Source organism: Rhinolophus hipposideros (genome assembly GCF_964194185.1).
Source record: "Rhinolophus hipposideros genome assembly, chromosome: 14".
In the NCBI taxonomy this organism is placed as follows: Eukaryota; Metazoa; Chordata; class Mammalia; order Chiroptera; family Rhinolophidae; genus Rhinolophus; species Rhinolophus hipposideros.
Window position 1 is genome coordinate 54,755,997 of NC_138060.1, and position 17,755 is coordinate 54,773,751.

Below are 17,755 nucleotides of genomic sequence, written 5' to 3' on the forward strand. Positions count from 1 at the left end.
TATTCTTTGTAACAATTTAAATAAGGTTGGGGTTTACTTCTTATGTTAGTCAGGGCAGGCTGCTATTAACAGAAAACCTTAGCCTGGGTGGCTTACAAATAACAAAAACTTATTTCTCACAGTTTGGAGGCTTGGAAAACCTAGGATCAAGGCACTGGTGAGTAAGTGTCCTGTTGGGGTCCAACTGCTTGGTTGGTAGACAGCTGTCTTCTTGCCATGTCTTCACATGGCAGAAGAGGTGAGGAAGCTCTGTGGGGTCTCCTTTATAAGATCACCAATCCCATTCATGAGGGCTCTCCCCTTACGCCCGAATCACCTCCCAAAGGCCCCAAATACTAACACTGGAGATTAGATTTCAAGATATGAATTTTGAGAGGGGGAGATTGACATAAACATTCAGTCTATAGCATTGCTCCTTGGAAGTTTGGAAAACTTGTCTGTAAAGCCATCTGGTCCTGGCACCCTTTTTGACAGTGTGGTATTCGACTGCTGTTTTGATCTTTTAAATGATTATTGTTAGATTTATGTTTTTCATTTTGCATCCAGTCAAATTTGGGCAATTTATAATCCACACTCATTTTTAACCATGTGAAAACTTCTGTCAAAACCTTAAGCACTTTGCTTAAGGTTACACAGAAAGAGAGCAGACATGGGATCAGCTTTAGGACCGGTCTTCTAAATTTAGGCCAAGAAACCCCAGGTCCATAGAATGGAGACACAAATAACCTGACAACTGTCTTATGGATTCTTCACTCCGGTCTAATATGATAATGGGTGCGGAGTAATTTGTACTCTGGAAACTGACAGGGATGTACACAACAAGCGTGTGGGTGCTCCCACTGGAGCTCCTATGGCATTGAGGCCTTTCCAAAATGCCTGAACCACATGACCTACTCGTGTTCACAATCAAAATGACAGTTCTCCTGTGTAGTATGCTGACCGCATGGCTTACGCGTCAGCATTTGTCATACCTACCTCTTTAAATAGCATGGACAAGAGTCTAACTAATTAACTCTTGGTAGAAAGGATCTAGATGTTGAAATCAAGGGCTTTGGAGTGAGACTTACTAGGTCTGAGTCTCACCTTCACCCCTTCTAGCTGGGCAATCGTAAACAAGTTTCTTAGCCTCACTATGACTTAGTTTCCTCCTAGGTATACGAGAAAAATTATAGTACCCCTACCACTTGGAGTGGCTGTGATAACTCAAAAAGAGAATGTGTATAAAGCTTAGGGCAGAGAACCTGAAATAGAGAAAACACTCAAAAAAAGTGATCCACTTTTACTATTAATGACCTTTGCACCGTACAAACCAAGCTGTGAATCCCAGTTTCACCTGAAACAAGCTGATGATCATCTGAATTTCAGGTTTCCTTGTCTATAAGGTGGCAAGTGATGTATAACTCTGCTTAATGTGAAACCTTGTTGTGCAGATGAAAAGAAGGAGTTCCTGTGAATAATCCTCTTGTGTTGCTTTTCAATCAAGATGGAGACTAGCCTAGTCTGTTGGCTGCTGACCTGCTTTGAGAAGTCTTGAAAAGAAATGGAAAGTTGAAAGAAGGGTAAATGGAGGAGACTCAAAATTATTTGAGGTATACATCGGGCATAAGCAGTGTTTATGGAAAGGAGTGGATGAGTGCCATCATGGAAAGCATTGGGGTGGTAAACACACGAAGTGCAGTGTACAATAAATGGGACCCAGGAAAGACAGGGCTGCTGTTACATAAACAATAATTACTTATAAGTACTGTGAAGGAAAACATTTTAGAGAGGCACACAGAAAAAGCAGCTCCCATATGATCCCCTCCCCCACTCCCGCCCCTACCCCTGCGTGCATGGGACACAGAGATGGTAAACTTACAATCACAATGATGAAATCGAGCCAGCACCAGGCACTGGTGAAATACTTCCTAAATCCTAAGGCCACCCATTTCAGACCCATCTCCAGGATAAAAATGTATGTGAAAATATTGTCGGTAAACTCAAGTAATGTTTTGATATTGCGTTGTTTATTAAGGTTAATATCTTCAAATATCTGAAATGATAAAGCATAGCAATAGGTCAGGTTGAACATTTGCATAGAACTCCTTGCTGACTCTACTTTTTCTTTTTCTTCCTTCTTTGAATAAACTAGTATCTCTCTTGGTGATGAAGTATTGCTCGCAAGGTATAAAAGGCTGTTTTTTCCCCAATGGAATCAATACCACTGCTTTCCCACTGACTAGCACAGGGCTTGGTAGACACCAGTTACCATTTGTGGAATAAATGAAAGAATTCTACCACTTGAATAAGAGTAGACAGCCAGGGAGACTATAATTATCAAACGATTACAGGGAACCAAGGGCCAACGATTAGCAATAAAAAATTAATCAAGGCCGTTCTCTGGGATCATTTTAGAGAAATTTGCTTTTTTGTTTGAGGAATAATTTACATCGCGATCAGAAGATCAATGGGGACGTCTGTTGGGCACAGGCTCTGATGGGCCCCAGTATGTGCTCAGCCTCTTTCACCCAGAGATCACACAGGTGTAAAGCACTAACCAGGGAGACAGGGGTGAAGAAGGAAGCCATTTCCTTGTCCCTTCTATTTGCTAGCAATGTATTGTGAAATGTTCTTTGACTTTAAATCAATAAGGAGGAGCCCAGGGCTCCATTCATAACAGAGAGTACAAAAAAACTTACTCCGATATTATGACCATTTTAAGGGGAGATGCAAAATACAGTGGGGGGGGGGGAGAGAGAGAGAGAGAGAGAGAGAGAGAGAGAGAGAGAGAATATGAAATATGTAGGTGATAAGAGAGAAAATACTATGACCCAAGGGGAAGATAAAGAGGGGGCAAGAAGGATCAAAGGATGAGGAGAGAGAGCAGGGAGTTTATCACTATATGGCTGCGGAGGCTGACGGATTCAGTTATTTCTAGACCTCACTGGGACACACCACACTTCGATTTGGATGGATCTGTCATGCACATAAAGCAGTATCTCTTTGTCTCTCCTCTCAAGGGATCATGAATGATGGAAAACACCAAGGCAACTTACTATATCCTACTCTGCTCCCGGTAGCATTCTCCTTCTAACATTTTACCTTTTAGAAAGTAGCTTTATGGTCTTTATAGAAAAGAGAGGGTAGGAGCACTGCTGTCTAGAGGAGAAAACAGGTAGGATACAGTGAAAATGTCTAGAAATCCTCCAAGAATAATGGACAGACCTAGTGTCAAGGGCAAGACTCCAATAGCCACGTTAGGGTGCTGGTTTGGGTCATGCTTCCCCATGGGTAAAGCGCTTTTGGCTTGGGGATTTCCCAAGCATGACTCCAAAAATTGTTATGTAAAATCCTGTCCCCTCAGGGGAAGTAGCAGCAAAGATCTCACTTCTGCCTATTCTCCCCATGTTCATAGCCCCATAAAGGGTGAGGTCATAATGCAGCTCCCCCAGCTGCCTTGTTCCCTAATGTCCCCACAAGACATGATAATTTACCAGTGCCCCACTGCTCAGCAGAATCACAAAGATAATAAAGCTCTCAAACCAGCTGTGTTTCACTATTTGGTAGCAGGTTTTCCGGAGTTTCCACCAAACAATCCAGTGGACCTTTCGCTTGTTCACAGCACAGCATGGAGAGCAGCAACCCAAGCCTGCAAGGGATGAGCAGAAGCACTATCACTAGCGTCTGCAGTAAACGGCATTAATAGCCCAATGCTTAGCGCCTTACCATGTGACTTTGCAATCCCTCCCACTAAAGAGGAGGAGTCTTTTCCCAACCCCTTGAATCTGGGCCCAGCCATGTGACTTGATTTGGCCAATAAAGCAGAGTGAAAGTCGCGATGCGCCAATTCTGAGCCGAGGCCCCCCTAGGCCTTGCATGTTTTCACTTGCTTTCCTGCACGCTCTGCATAAGAAAGTTGTATTCAGGTCAGCCCACTGGTTCCAGGAGGATCAGCATGTTACAGAGAGCCACACTGCATAGTTAAGCCCAGGCTCGATCAGCTGACTTGCAGTCAATAGACTTACAAGAATCAAGCCCGCCAAGATCAGCAGAGACAACTGGCACACGTGAGCTGAATCATGCAGACACCTATTTATTACTGCATGCTACTGAGGTTTTGTGGTTGCTTGTTATGCAGCCATGGTTTTTGGCCATAGTGAACAGTGTCCTAAGGACTGCCTAGAATGAGGTAGGGATGGGTACAGGCTTTGTCAACCACCAAACCATATATGGAAGAATCTGACCAATTGTCAAGATGTGTATAAATAGCTGAGCATTTGGTCTCAACACACACACACACACACACACACCCCTTCAGCATGAATCACATCACCCCTTCCATCTTGTCTCTTTCTCTCCTCCTCCAAATCTTGTGGATGCTTACTTCGTGATGATTACAACATTCCACTCTTTTTTTATCATCTTCCTAGAGGCACTGAGAGCTGTCCTCACTCTGCTCCTTACCCTTCTTCATCTTTCAGAACATCAATAAATTAATTTTCCTACAAGTCTGTGTTTCTTTTATTGCACTTCTTCCTTCTTCTAGAAACACTCCTTTCTTCTCCACCTCCACTGTTGACATCCTGTGCACACCTCAAGGACCAGTCCCAATGGAAGTCAAGAGAATAGTAATCCATCCCTCGCCTGACCTCTGACCCCATGGGCAGCTTTAGGGCTGTCAAACAATGTGGAATGAGCTTAAAACCCATTCTTTTGGAGTCCAGTCTAGTCTCAAACTTACGGATACATTTTTAGATTCATTTGTTAAGTTACTTATTTATGTATTTATTAACATTTGTTGAGCCCATAATCTGGGCCAGGTTCTATTTTCACATAAGAGATACGATATTGATTAAGTCAGTGACTTTGTTTTTAAGAACCTTGTGGGGGAGACAGACACAAATAAATTCCGCACAATGAATCCAGGAAATAATGAAGGCATGTAGGAAGGAACCACTATACCCACTCAAGAAATTAGGAAATGCTGTATTTATTGATTGCTTATTATGAGCCAGACGCTCTTCTAAGTGATTTACATTCATTCATGTCATACCCACACCAACTTTTTGCAGCAGGTACTATAATTATACCCATTTTATAAATGAGGCACAGAGAGGCTAAGGAAATTGAATAAGTTACGAGCTAATAAATGGAAAGGCCAGAATCTGAGCTCCGGCAGCCTGGCTCCAGAGATGAAGCTCTTTACTACAATGCTGTCCCGCTTCAAGAGAAACATACTGAGGGATGAGTTGAAGGCCTGTCAGGGGCTCTAGGCAACCCTAAACTTATATTCAAGTTCTCTTGGTCTATGACCTCAAGTATATCCTGACAATTGATATACTGGAGACTATACACAGTGGCAGACATATTGGCCCAGTGGGCTTTCTAGGAAAGTTTTCTGGAGTTTCTACCCTGGTTGTTGGTCTATGTAAGCTGAGCCTACCTGATTCAAGAATATCCTGAACTCCCCTTTGCTTGGACCTGATAATGGCCCAAGAATCTATTCACTTCTGTCTCCAGTAGAAATAGAGAGAGGGAGTGAATCAAAGGCACAGATCTTCAAAGAATAACAGAATCCCATCCAAGTATTCTGTGAACTGGATGCAGGAATACTGCCACTTACATTTGGGCAAACATCGCTCTGGTTCCTTTTGGGTAACCATTTCGGGAACCCGCCGAAAGGGATCTTGTAGGTCGATGGTGCTACATTCCGAGCACACACTGGCGGCATCAGACTTCTGCACATCAGAACAAAGGAAAGAAAGAATCAGTTACCAGCATTCTCGCTCTCTGTGGTTGTGCCTAGTACCTCATCCTCTGACCTTTTAGGTATGGAACTAACTAGGCAAAAGCTTCTAGGCATGAGGGGCGTCAAGGAAGTATCCCTCTTGTTGGGTCATTTTCTAAATGCTCTGAGCAGCCCTGACTTCAGGAGAAAATTCTCTAAGGGCTCTCCCCTGGTGAAGACACCGTATCTCACCATTTTCCTTCCTACAAATCATACCCTTGATCAGCTGCTTCACCCCAAATAGGGAAACCATGTGATGAGGAGAAGGCTACTTTAGTGAGACTGGAATTTTCAGCTATGTCAACTCCTGGAATAAGAGACCTACACCAGTGGTTCTCATTGATTTTGTCCTCCTGGAGACATTCTAGCAACGTCTAGAGACATTTTTGATTTTCACAACTGGGGAATGCCACTGACATCTAGTAGGTAGAGCCCCAGGAGGCTACTAAACATCCTACAATACACGGAATGGCCCACCACAGCAAAAAATCATCCTGCCCCAAATGTAGAGCAGTTGAATAACCCTGGCCTACACCTTTGCTTAAGAGGTGATTCCAGAAGTTTTCTGCACACTAATCTTTATATTTTTCTGAGAACATCCTGAGAAAATTACCTTTCGGGGATTCTGTACTGAGAGATAAGCATCGTCTTCAGGGAACACATCAATTTCCACACTTTGAACTTTTGGGCTTCTGGACTTGGCCTCCTGGTGGAGCTCATGGGCCTGACACAGAGAAGCACAGAGGAGAATGAATAGTCCTCCGGGACATCTCTCTTGAGATGAAACACGTTTGAATTCTATTTGGTTTTCTGTTTGTCATGAAAATTGTGACATTATTCCTCTTTTCTTTTTATTTTTTAAAACTGCTTCTGGAACAACTCAATGTAAAACAAATCTGGGTTACCTACAAATCTGGGAAACAGATAACAAAATTGACTCCGAAGTCGTATAATCAAAATAATATGGTTCTGGTACACAATTCACCAAATAAGTCAGAGGTAGAGCTTATTGTGTCTTTTCACTTCAATGGCTAAATAACAAATTATTTAATAAATGGTGCTGGTATAATTACCTTTTCCTGAAAAATTAACCCAATGCCAGAAAATCATTTAAAAAAACCCCACAGTTCTGGTATATAAATAGATAAGTAAATCCGTTAGAAGAAAAATTTGGAAAATATTTTTTTTATCCTTTGTGGTATAAAGGGTTGGCTTAGCAACATAGAAAAGGCATACAGAAAAACATGAAATTATATCACTACATAAAAATAAAAAATAATTATTTTCTAATGACCTGCAAGGAAACCCAAGAATGATGTGTGAAGTCACACTTTAGGTGAGGGTTTTCCAAAAATCTATGTGAGGGTTTCTGACATTGTAAGGTCATGACTTAAAAACACTTCTCCCTTTTGAACACATGCAATAACACACGTACACACACACACACACACACACACACAACCAGGTAAATATACCTACGGAGCAGACACAGAACAGAAATATAAATTAGTGACAATTTAAAGCACATAATAGGTAATGGTGACTAAAAGTGCCCCATGTGAGGAGGGGAACCACAACTATGTCCCAGGCTTAAAACTGTGGGCTGGGTTGAAATTCTAGCACCTAAGAGAGAAAGCCAAAATAAGCTGTGACCAGTGCTTAGAATTATGATCATACAAAGTTGCATACCTAGAGAGGCAGGAGAAAAAGCAGTCTCAGAAATAGGACCTGGACAAAGGTACCCACTGGTTTCAGTGACTGGATAGGCAATATGCCTAGTATCCTTATTCGAGAAGAATAATGGCAATATAAAACTTGGTTCCGAATTGTATGCCTTTGAAGGTTCCACTGAAGACATGACAGAACTTAGACTGCAAAGAGAATGGCAGATCTTCCCACCAAAGATGAATTTTCAAAGTAACACTTCAAAATATGGGAGGAGACAAACATAAGTAGCCCCTCCAAAATTAACTACCAGGAGGTAAATTTACTCAAGAAAAAAATGAAAGTTATATAATAACTCCAAAGTATCTTTAAAATTTGTAAGTTTAGGACATAATAAGAAATATATAGAGTTTCACTTCCTGGATCTCAGTGTAAGGAGCTCAGTGGACATGGTCCCCAGGAAAATCAGCATAAGTGGTAAAAAAACATATATTAAAAAAAAATCATTTAAAGTCTCTGGAAATTGTCCTAAGGGCATACAGCAAATGAAGAAACATTATTCAAGATAATCTACAAAATTCAATAATAAAAACAGGAGTCCATGGCACTTGAATGACCTGCCCTCTCCCTCCCCAGCTCTCCACCCAGATCAGCTTGATGGAAGCTCCACTGTAGGTAGATGTGACCAAGAAGATGGGGCTCCCTCTACCTTCAGCTTCTGTTTAGGGATATGTATTTCAGCAGGAGGTGCAGGTCACCAGCTTTTTTTATTCCCTCCAACACTGAGTTAGAGGCCAAATTTCTGGTGAATGGAGCCAGCATGTTGAATTCCCTTTTTCAATCCAGCCTCTACTCATAGGACAGAGTCTCTATTCTGGGTTCAACAGCCTGAGAACAGAGTCCCTGATCATCTTCATTTGAGCTAGCTTTTAGGGCATAGATTCCATACAGGAAGAGAGAAGCTGAGAAGATGAGAGATTACTGCCCCTCCTAGTACCTGGAGTAGTGGCTAAAAGATTTTGCCCAGAGTGGGAGGCAATCCATAAAAAACGAGAGCTCTAAAGCTCTCCATAAAAGAACTGACTTTATTTTAAACACAATGTGAGGAAGTTCAATACTAAGGGTGCTCTTGAAAACAATGGAGATTTTGATGGTAAGTAAATAAGAAGAGACTAATACCATCTCTTTATTAAAGGCAACAGACTAAACCATAAGTCAGCAAATTAACCACAGAGAACCATGGAAAGATACAGTTAAGAAGAGTCTCCCCAGAGTTAGAACAAAACTCAAAGACTGGCCTTTAAATACCCCTTCCTAAATTTAATTAGATCACACTATGGAGCAATTAATTCCACATGGTATTGTCAAAAACAATAGAGCAGTTAGTCAACTTCACTAGCTATCAGGGAAATGCAAATCAAAACCACAATAAGATACCACCTCACACCTGTTAGAATGGCTATTATCAACAAGACAAGTAATAACAAGTGTTGGAGAGGTTGTGGAGAAAAAGAAACCCTCATATACTGCTGGTGAGAATGTAAATTGGTACAGACATTATGGAAAACAGTATAGAGATTCCTCAAAAAATTAAGAATAGAATTACCATATGACCCAGCAATCTCTCTTCTGGGTATATACCCCCCAAATTTGAAAATGTTTATCTGTAAAGATATATGTACCCATATGTTCATTGCAGCATTATTTATGGTGGCTAAGACATGGAAATAACCAAAGTAGCCTTCATGATTTTATAAAGAAGATATGGTATATACTATATATAATGGAATGTTACTCAGCCATAAGAAAAGGTGAAATACTGCTATTCGCAACAACATGGATGGATCTTGAAATTATCATGCTAAGTGAAATAAGTCAGTGTGGGGACAAAACCCCAAAAAAACAGTTTCCAGGCTCTCGGCCTCACATAGAAAGGTGCTGGCTCAGGTAGTAAATGGCCATCAACTGTGATCAGATGCCAGCAGCTGTGGCTAGTTGGCCGTCAGCTGTAACCTGTAAGCCATTGGCCACTAATATAACGGCTGTGGCTACGCTAGCAGGAAAGGAATGGGGGCTAGCAAGAAGATGGTGGCTGGCAAGCGCGGACTGCTGTTAGGCAGATTATGTAGATCCTGCTTCCTGTGTCTCCAGCCCAGCCGCCAGCGAGAATATATTGGTTTGACTCCCCTACTTATGGCTCCATGGGTGTTCCTGTTTGGCCTTACCGTGTCCTGCGTTCTTATGTGGGGAGTGGGAGCTGAGACCCTGCACAACAGTCAGACAGAAAAAGTCAAGAACCATATGATTTCACTCACATGTGGGATATAAAACTGAAAGTAACAAACAAACAAGACAAACAAAAACTCATAGACACAGACAAAAGTTTAGTGGTTACCAGAAAGTAAGGGGACAACAGGGGAGGCAGAAAAGGGTCAAATATATGGTAATGGAAGGAGATCTGACTTTGGGTGATGACAATGCAATATATAGATGATGGATTATAGAATTGTACACTTGAAACCTATGTAATTTTATTAACGAATATCACCCCAACAAATTAAATAAAAAATAAAATTAAAAATTAATAATAATAAAAATAAATATAACAACTAAATAAAAGATCAATGAGAAAACAGAAGACTTAAAACAACATTGGAAATCAATTACACGTAACAAATGTCTATAAAACACTCAACCCCAAACAGCAGAATACATATTCTTCTCAAGTGCATACAAAATACTTTCAGGATAGACAATATGCTAGGCCATAAAACAATGCTCAATAACTTTAAAAGGATTGAAATTGTGCAGAGTATATTCTCTGATTACAACGAAGTAAAATTAGAAATTAACAATAAAAAGACATTTGAAGAATTAACAAATATGTGGAAATTAAACAAGAAATTCTTACATAACCAAAAGTCAAAGAAATAGAAAAGTTAGAAAAGACTTTAAGATAAATGGAAATGAAAATATGCCAAAATTTGTTGGATATAGCTAAAGCAGTGCTTAGAGGTAAATTGATAGTTATAAGTACCTACAATTAAAAAAATGAAACATCTTAAATCAATAACCTAATCTTCCATCTTAAGGCACTAGAAAATGAAGACAAAACTAAACTGAAAGCAAGCAGAAAAGGATTGGTACGTAAGCAAAACTTAATAAAATAATAGATGAAACCAATAAAACCAAAAGTTGATTATTTTAAAAGATCAACAAAATTGACAAAACTTTAACAAGACTGATTAAGAGAAAATGAGACAAGATTCAAATTACTAAAATTAGGAGTGAAGGGGGGATGTTAAAATATTATCAACCTTACAGAAATCAAAAGGATTTAAAGAAATGCTATGAATAATTGTATGTCAACAAATTAGATAACTTCAACAACACAGACATATTTCTAGAAATACAAAATCTAACACAACAGACTCCAGAAGAAATAGAAAACCTTAATAGCCCTATGGCAAGTAAAGAGATGGAACTTAAAATTTAGAAATTTCCCACAGAGTCTTCTAGTCTCTAGTCTGACAGGTAAGAAGCATAGAGGTCTCCACTCGATCCTAACAAGTAAAAAGTTGGACAAACTGGAAAATCAAACAACTCTTCTTAGATCCATAAGAAAAGTGAGGTCCAGGGCAAACTGCTGCCCCCACCCGCCCCAAACTGAGAGATAGGCAAATCCAGAGAATCACAACTTACTGCAGCAGAAACCTTCATAGGCACTGGTGCCAGGGTAAGGAAACTTGAACTATAATTGACAAATTGCTGGAGGCTGAGTATAGACAACCCTAAGAGATAAAAGCTCCATGGGACCCAGTTTTCAGAGGGTCCCAACATGTATATGAGTTTTACCTCTTGGAGCTCTACTAGGTTCTCAAATGAATATTGGAGAAAAACCCCCTCATGCTTCTGGCAGGGGGAAGGGAAAAGGAATCGTTTTGAAATACATGAGAGCATTCTATGCTTCTTAACAAGACTAGCCTTCAAGAGAAATGAGTTAACCAGAGCCTAACTTGCTGGGGTTTTATCAGGGTCTAACTGACCTGGGGGAAGAGAAATACCCAATTCCAGCCAGATCTAGATTTCCATATGGGGGAAGGAGGGAAATACCCAACTCCAGCTCACTGTAGCCATTCTGTCCCACCAAAGGGGCAGGGGTACTGAGAAGCACTGCGAAGTTCAAAAAGACTGAAACCTAATCATCGAGGAAGGAGAGGGAGAGAATTCAGCTGCATCCAACAAATTTTGGCATATTATATTTTCATTTCCATTTATCTTAAAGTCTTTTAAATAGTTTTGTGATTTCTTCTTTAACTTGGTTATTTAAGAATGTTTTGTTTAATTTCCACATATTTGTGAATTCTTCCCTATCTCCTTCCATCTCCCATAAAACTCTTCCATTCCCCCTCCCCACCTCACATTACCACACATTACTAAACGCCAATTTACAGCAGTTCCATCTACCCAGTACATCATATCCAACTGTAAAGAAAAAATTACAAGGAATACTAAAAGGCAAAAGATACAGTTTGAAGAGACAGAGTAAGCATCAGAACCAGACTCAATATGGCAAAAATACTGAAATTATCAGACCAGGAATTTCAAACACTATGATTAAAATGCTAAGTTCTAATAGATAAAGTGGACAGCATGCAAGAACACACAGGCAATTTAAGCAGAGAGATGGAAAAGTTTAAGAGAATAAAAATGAAAGGCTAAAGATAAAAAAACACACACATTGTAATAGAAACAAAGAATGCCATTGATGGGCTTATTAATACACTGAACAGAGATGAGGGAAGACTCTCTGAGCTTGAGGATATCTCAATAAAAACTTCCAAAACTGAAAAGCAAAAAGAAAAAATGTGGGGGAAGAAAACCCAGAAGAGAATACCCGAGACCTATAGGCAACTACAAAAGTGCAACATACATGTAATAGGAATTGACAGCCCTCATCTCCCACGACTTCTTACCCATGAGCCCCCCAACTGATCCCTGCAGAGATTGAGTTTGTTCCCACCACTGTCTCTTTTTGTATGCTATTTGCTTCACTTTCCGCACTCCCTTCCATCCAATCCAAATTATTTTAGGGCTTAACCAAAGGCACTTGATTCCCCTGTTGCCCCAGACCACTCTGGTCTTGTTTCCCTCTGAACTCCTCTGACACCTCCCATCTATGTCACATGTGCAAGACCATGGTTAGAACAGCCCTGGGCTGTGCATATGGGTATTGAGGGGCCACCACATTTTATACCCTTATTATTCCTGCATAGTGCAAACCATGCCCTGGGGCAACTCTAGCTCTGAACAAACTCTGAACCTTCATACCTGTTTTCCAGCCTCAGGTAGTACATTATCTTCATCAAGAAAGTCAGTATCTTCTTCCTCTGCAAGTGGGGCCAACCACGTCCCATCCAGCCCAACATCCAAGCTCTTTGGTGCAGAAGTTAGTATACGGAACTCCTCCCAGGTCTCTGGGCATTTTTTCATCTCTGTGACCAGGGGAATGATGTCTTTGTTCTCTGCAGAATTGCCTCCTGTCACCTCTTGTTGCTTTGGTAAGTTCTGCTTACTGTACCACTTGCGACAAAAGTGCCCAAGAGTGCATATCACAAAATGAAAAGCATGGCGGAACCGGTCCAGGGCTAACTGGACTTTGGTTTTCCTGACCTGTCCACCGTTTCCATCTCTCTCTTCTTTGCTGAAGGAATTGAGCAGCAAGGCAATGAATAGGTTGAGTACCTGGGGAAGAGCACGAGGAGAATGGAAAATTTAGCAAAGGAAATGACACAGTAGATTTCCAGAGCAACTCTCTCCAAGACCGAAATCCAAGTCAAACAAGAATTCTGTCCTTCTACCTCCCAAGAAAGTTCATACGTAATATAAAAAAAGGAGAGAAGATTGAGGAGTAACAGAGATAGCAAGGTAAGACCAAAAAAATTGAAGTTAAAGGGTACAAACAGATAAATCCAGTTTATCTGCATATAAGCCACATGTATTGTAGACTCTGGCCAGGGTAAGCAGAATGGTGTAACCATATGGCAACATCAAAACTATATATTCCTCAGGAATCAGCCAGACTCATGAGCATGGATTTTGGTTGGAATTGCCCACACGGATATGGGTCTGATGTCTAAGACAACTGCGGGGTCTCTCCTGTTCCCATAATTTGAGAGATGGTGTATTTTGTGCAGGCTGTTTGGGTCCCACTGCCCAAACTGCAGTGAGTGATTGGGGCTGAGCCAGAGGGGTTTGAATCAAATTTCCAACTCTTCTGTTGAAGCACATATCACTTTAAATTCGATGGCTTCCTAGTTAGGATTTTTGCCTACACTTACATATCCCTAATTCATCATCTTTATCTCTTCAAATCTCTTTGCTTGTGGCTCTCACCAGCTCAAACATGTAAAGCCTTCGCGGAGAAGTGTCTTGCGGGTGTGCATGGGGGGAGTTGCTCTTCTTCAAGAAGATGAGAATCCCCAAGTCTGGATCTTTGCTCAAGCTCTCCTCTATGTGCTAAGTCCTCCTTGCCTCCTAAGTGTCATTGTCAAGTATTGTATCTTACACAAATCCTTTCTTAATGCTCCCTTCCCACTTCCATTGGTGATATCTTCTGAACTTTTGTATCATTTGTTGTCTATCTATCCCACTTATTAGTTACTTAGGATAAAACTACTGTGTGCGGATACCTAAGTATATTTGCACCACAGCCCCAACCCGATTCTGAAGAATCTTGAGCTCAGGTGTCCTTGTTTGTCTCCTGTCTCTTCATACCCTCACAGGTGTACCCCTAAACGTCTATGTCTCCAGCTGCAAGTAACAGGCTCAAGGCAGCTTACATAGTAAGAAAATGTAACATAACCAGAAGTTTGAAAATAAAACAGGGAGCTAGTTATGACATGAAGATAGGTTTGTTTCACCTTTTCACTCGACCTCCCTCAGTTCTGGCTGTGTCTTAGACTGGTTCTTTTATTTGCATCATGCTTGCAGTTCTACCAGAAGTCACAGTCATTAAACAGCCCAGAGCAAGCAAAAGGACCATTTTTTCCCCCTTATCCCTTCTTTTTTTTTCTTTTTTCTTTAGAATAAGAAGCCTTCCTCAGTGGATATCATTTTACATCTTATTGACCAAATTAAGTAACAAACCCCTACCTTAGCCAATCTCTGGCAAAGAGAATATGATTATCTTAGAATAATTACCTGGAGTAGAATAGCTATTGGGGCATCAGTCAACATGAGTACTATGTGACAGAGTGGTTTTGTTTCATGCTTATCATACTTTCCTCAAACCAAATTCAAACACAGATTATTAATATTATATTAATGTAATATTACACTACATGTACAAGAAGAATTTCACTAGTGAAGTGCTGCAAAAGAAGCTAATACATCTGTTCAGTCCATGTATTTTGTTTTAAAAAAATCTAAGACACTCACCACTAGTTTTCCTATGACCATGATCAACAAAAAGACAACAATGCACAGTGGAACTTCAGCTTCTTGCATACATTCCCACATGTTTTCGATCCATTCCCCACAGAGGATGCGGAATACCACCAGAAAGGAGTGGTAGAAATCCCCCATGTGCCAGCGTCGTAAACATGGGAGGGCAGGGTCACAGGAATTTGTATTATTCATTGTAGAATTGAATTTAGAGCCAAACAGCTGCATGCCAACTACAGAGAAAATAAAGACCACAATGGCTAGAACCACGGTCAGGTTTCCAAGGGCTCCCACGGAGTGGCCAATTATCTTAATCAGTGTGTTTAAAGTTGGCCAAGATTTGGCTAGCTTGAAGACCCTCAGCTGTAGAAACAGACAATGAACAAAAATGGAAGAAAAGCCAGTTAAGGACAAATTCTATCCGTTAAGCTATAAAACAAATGACATGTTTCCAAGCCACAGCATTTATGACTTTCAAAAATCTTTACAAAACCAAATCCATCCTAAACATAGTCACCAACTCCACGTCCCAATCTACCGTGTTTCCCAGAAAATAAGACTGGGTCTTATATTAATTTTTGCTCCAAAAGAAGGATGAGGGCATATTTTCAGGGGATGTCTTATTTTTTTATGTACAACAATGTACATTTATTCAAATACAGTCATGTCATCTTCTTCTGGAACATCGTCATCATGTACTAAATGTGTCTGTCTGGCTGACGATCTTAACTTGGGCTTATTTTGGGGGTAGGTCTTATTTTCCAGGAAACATGGCAATACTTACTTGTGTCTATTTTTTGTTTTTTAAATGGAAATATTTTGTTCTAATGATTTTTAAATGATAAAGACTATGGGATGATGATGATGGAATTGAGCATACATATTTATTATATAAAATATACAGCAGGGGTCAAAAACTCAGGCCTAGGGGCCAAATCCATCCCATGCCTGTTTTTGTATGGGCTGCGAGGTAAGAATGTTTTTTACGTTTTTAAATTGTTGGAAAATCATCAAAAGAAAGATATTTTATTACACATGAAAATCGTATAAAGTTCAAATTTCCATATTCATAAATTTTTACTGGAACACAGCCACACCCATTCTCAAATGTCTATGGCTACATTTGTGTTACAATGACAAAGCTGAATGGTTTTGACAGAGACCATATGATCTGTAGGGCTGAAAATATTTACGCATTGGCCTTTTACAGAAATAGTTCACTAACTCCTGCATTATGTAACTTAGGTAAGAAGTTTGAATCTAAACTTTATGACCACGATGAGTGTCAGATGATGTTTTGTACCCAGAGGTGAAAATGCAATCGGCTATTCAGGAGACACACACTTTTTTCCAAAGAGAAATTTTCTCATGGAAACTTACAGACATTTCAGGAGACAATAACCTTAGAGAAAACATAGCAACGAGTTTCATAGGTTATTCCTCATATTAACTTTCAATGCAAACCAATGGTTTAACTCCAAAGTACCATCCTGTTAAGTATCAACTATTTGGGAGTGGAAATACTGCATGTGAATAAGTCTCTTGTCCCAAGAGAAGGACCACCATTGTCTATTTAGAGTGGAGCTGGAAGAAATTGTGGGTCTGGTCTCGTATATAGACAATGCCACAGAATTCCTCGCTTCAGCACGTGGCTGTAATAAGCCCAAACAGCAATAAAATGAATGTAATTTTGCTCACTTGAGCACCAGTACAACTTTAGGAGAGCAGCCTAATAATGCCTGACGTTGAGTGGTATGATCTCCTAACATATCCCAAGTGCCAAATGTACACTTAGGTAACTGAATCAAATGTCTTACTCTATAGGCTTAGAAATCCTATCCATGCCAAATTAATCTTTGAAAGAGGACAAAAGGCCACATTTTGTGGTTTTCCAATTCCCCTCTCAGATGTGATTTCTCTATAGCTTTCGATTCCTATCTCTTGTGGGCTCGGTCACATTCGACTTTGCCTCATGGTCATTTCTGGGCCTGTCTTGTATCATTCCTGGACGGCAGACTTCTTGAACACAGTGCTCTCCTCATCTCTGAGCTTCCCCTGTGTCAGCTTATAGCAGGCACTCTGCAAAGGTTGCCAAAATGCCTCCATGGTTACTGATGGAAGGCAAAGACTACAGAACAGAAACGTGGCTGGCAGCAACGAAGAGGGACTTGTGAGACAGCATCTACCAGCAGCATCTGTCCCTTCCTGGGACAGATGCTTCTGTAGTCTAAGCCCCCTTGGTAAGCCCAGGGGTGAGGGTGCCTGGCTCAAAGTTCTACAGGGGAAGAAATCATTGGAGCAGTTGTACACAAAGGAAGGAGCAGAGTCCTGACACCGTAAGACACAATTTTACATCTGGTTGCATAAAGGGTCATCGTGGCAGGGTGGGGGTTGGGGAGGGAGTAGGGGTTCTGCTAAGAGAAGACCCCCTCGGGCCTCCCAAGGGTATTAAAGACCTGGATGGGAGGAGGCATGCAGTTTTGGTTCTCGGGTTAATGTGAAATGAGTTCAAGTTTAATCCAAAATAGCCACTGAACTCACTCGAGCCTCTTTTCAATCCTGGCTGCTAAGTCATTCAGTAAAATAAGAAAGTAAGTGCCTTACCACTCTTAAGGAACGGAAAACTGTCACACTTTTGTTGCTCAGCATCACGTCTATAATACTGAGAAGAGCAACAACACTATCAAAAACGTTCCAGCCTCGGCGAAAGTAGTAGTAGGGATCGAGCGCAATGATTTTTAGGCACATTTCTGCCATAAAAACGCTAGTGAAAACCTACAGTGAGACAAAGAAAAATGAAAAAAGGAAGCAACCTCTTTTTGGACATACACTTTTAAGAATGGCCCTAGGGAATTACAGAGGTTACAAAGAAATAAA

The 17,755-nt window shown here is 40.6% G+C and overlaps 1 protein-coding gene across 1 annotated transcript in view; it reads right to left on the reverse strand.

The window, feature by feature from the left end:
* The window catches only part of SCN11A (sodium voltage-gated channel alpha subunit 11), a gene marked incomplete at its 5' end in the record, with an annotated part of 68,569 nt that overhangs the window by 21,827 nt on the left and 28,987 nt on the right, over positions 1-17,755 (reverse strand). The window contains 7 exons of the mRNA XM_081072929.1: positions 1,859-2,032; positions 3,474-3,628; positions 5,603-5,717; positions 6,381-6,491; positions 12,764-13,177; positions 14,873-15,241; positions 17,483-17,653. Of these exons, the coding sequence (XP_080929055.1) occupies positions 1,859-2,032; positions 3,474-3,628; positions 5,603-5,717; positions 6,381-6,491; positions 12,764-13,177; positions 14,873-15,241; positions 17,483-17,653 (1,509 nt within the window). The remainder of the gene's footprint in view (positions 1-1,858; positions 2,033-3,473; positions 3,629-5,602; positions 5,718-6,380; positions 6,492-12,763; positions 13,178-14,872; positions 15,242-17,482; positions 17,654-17,755) is intronic.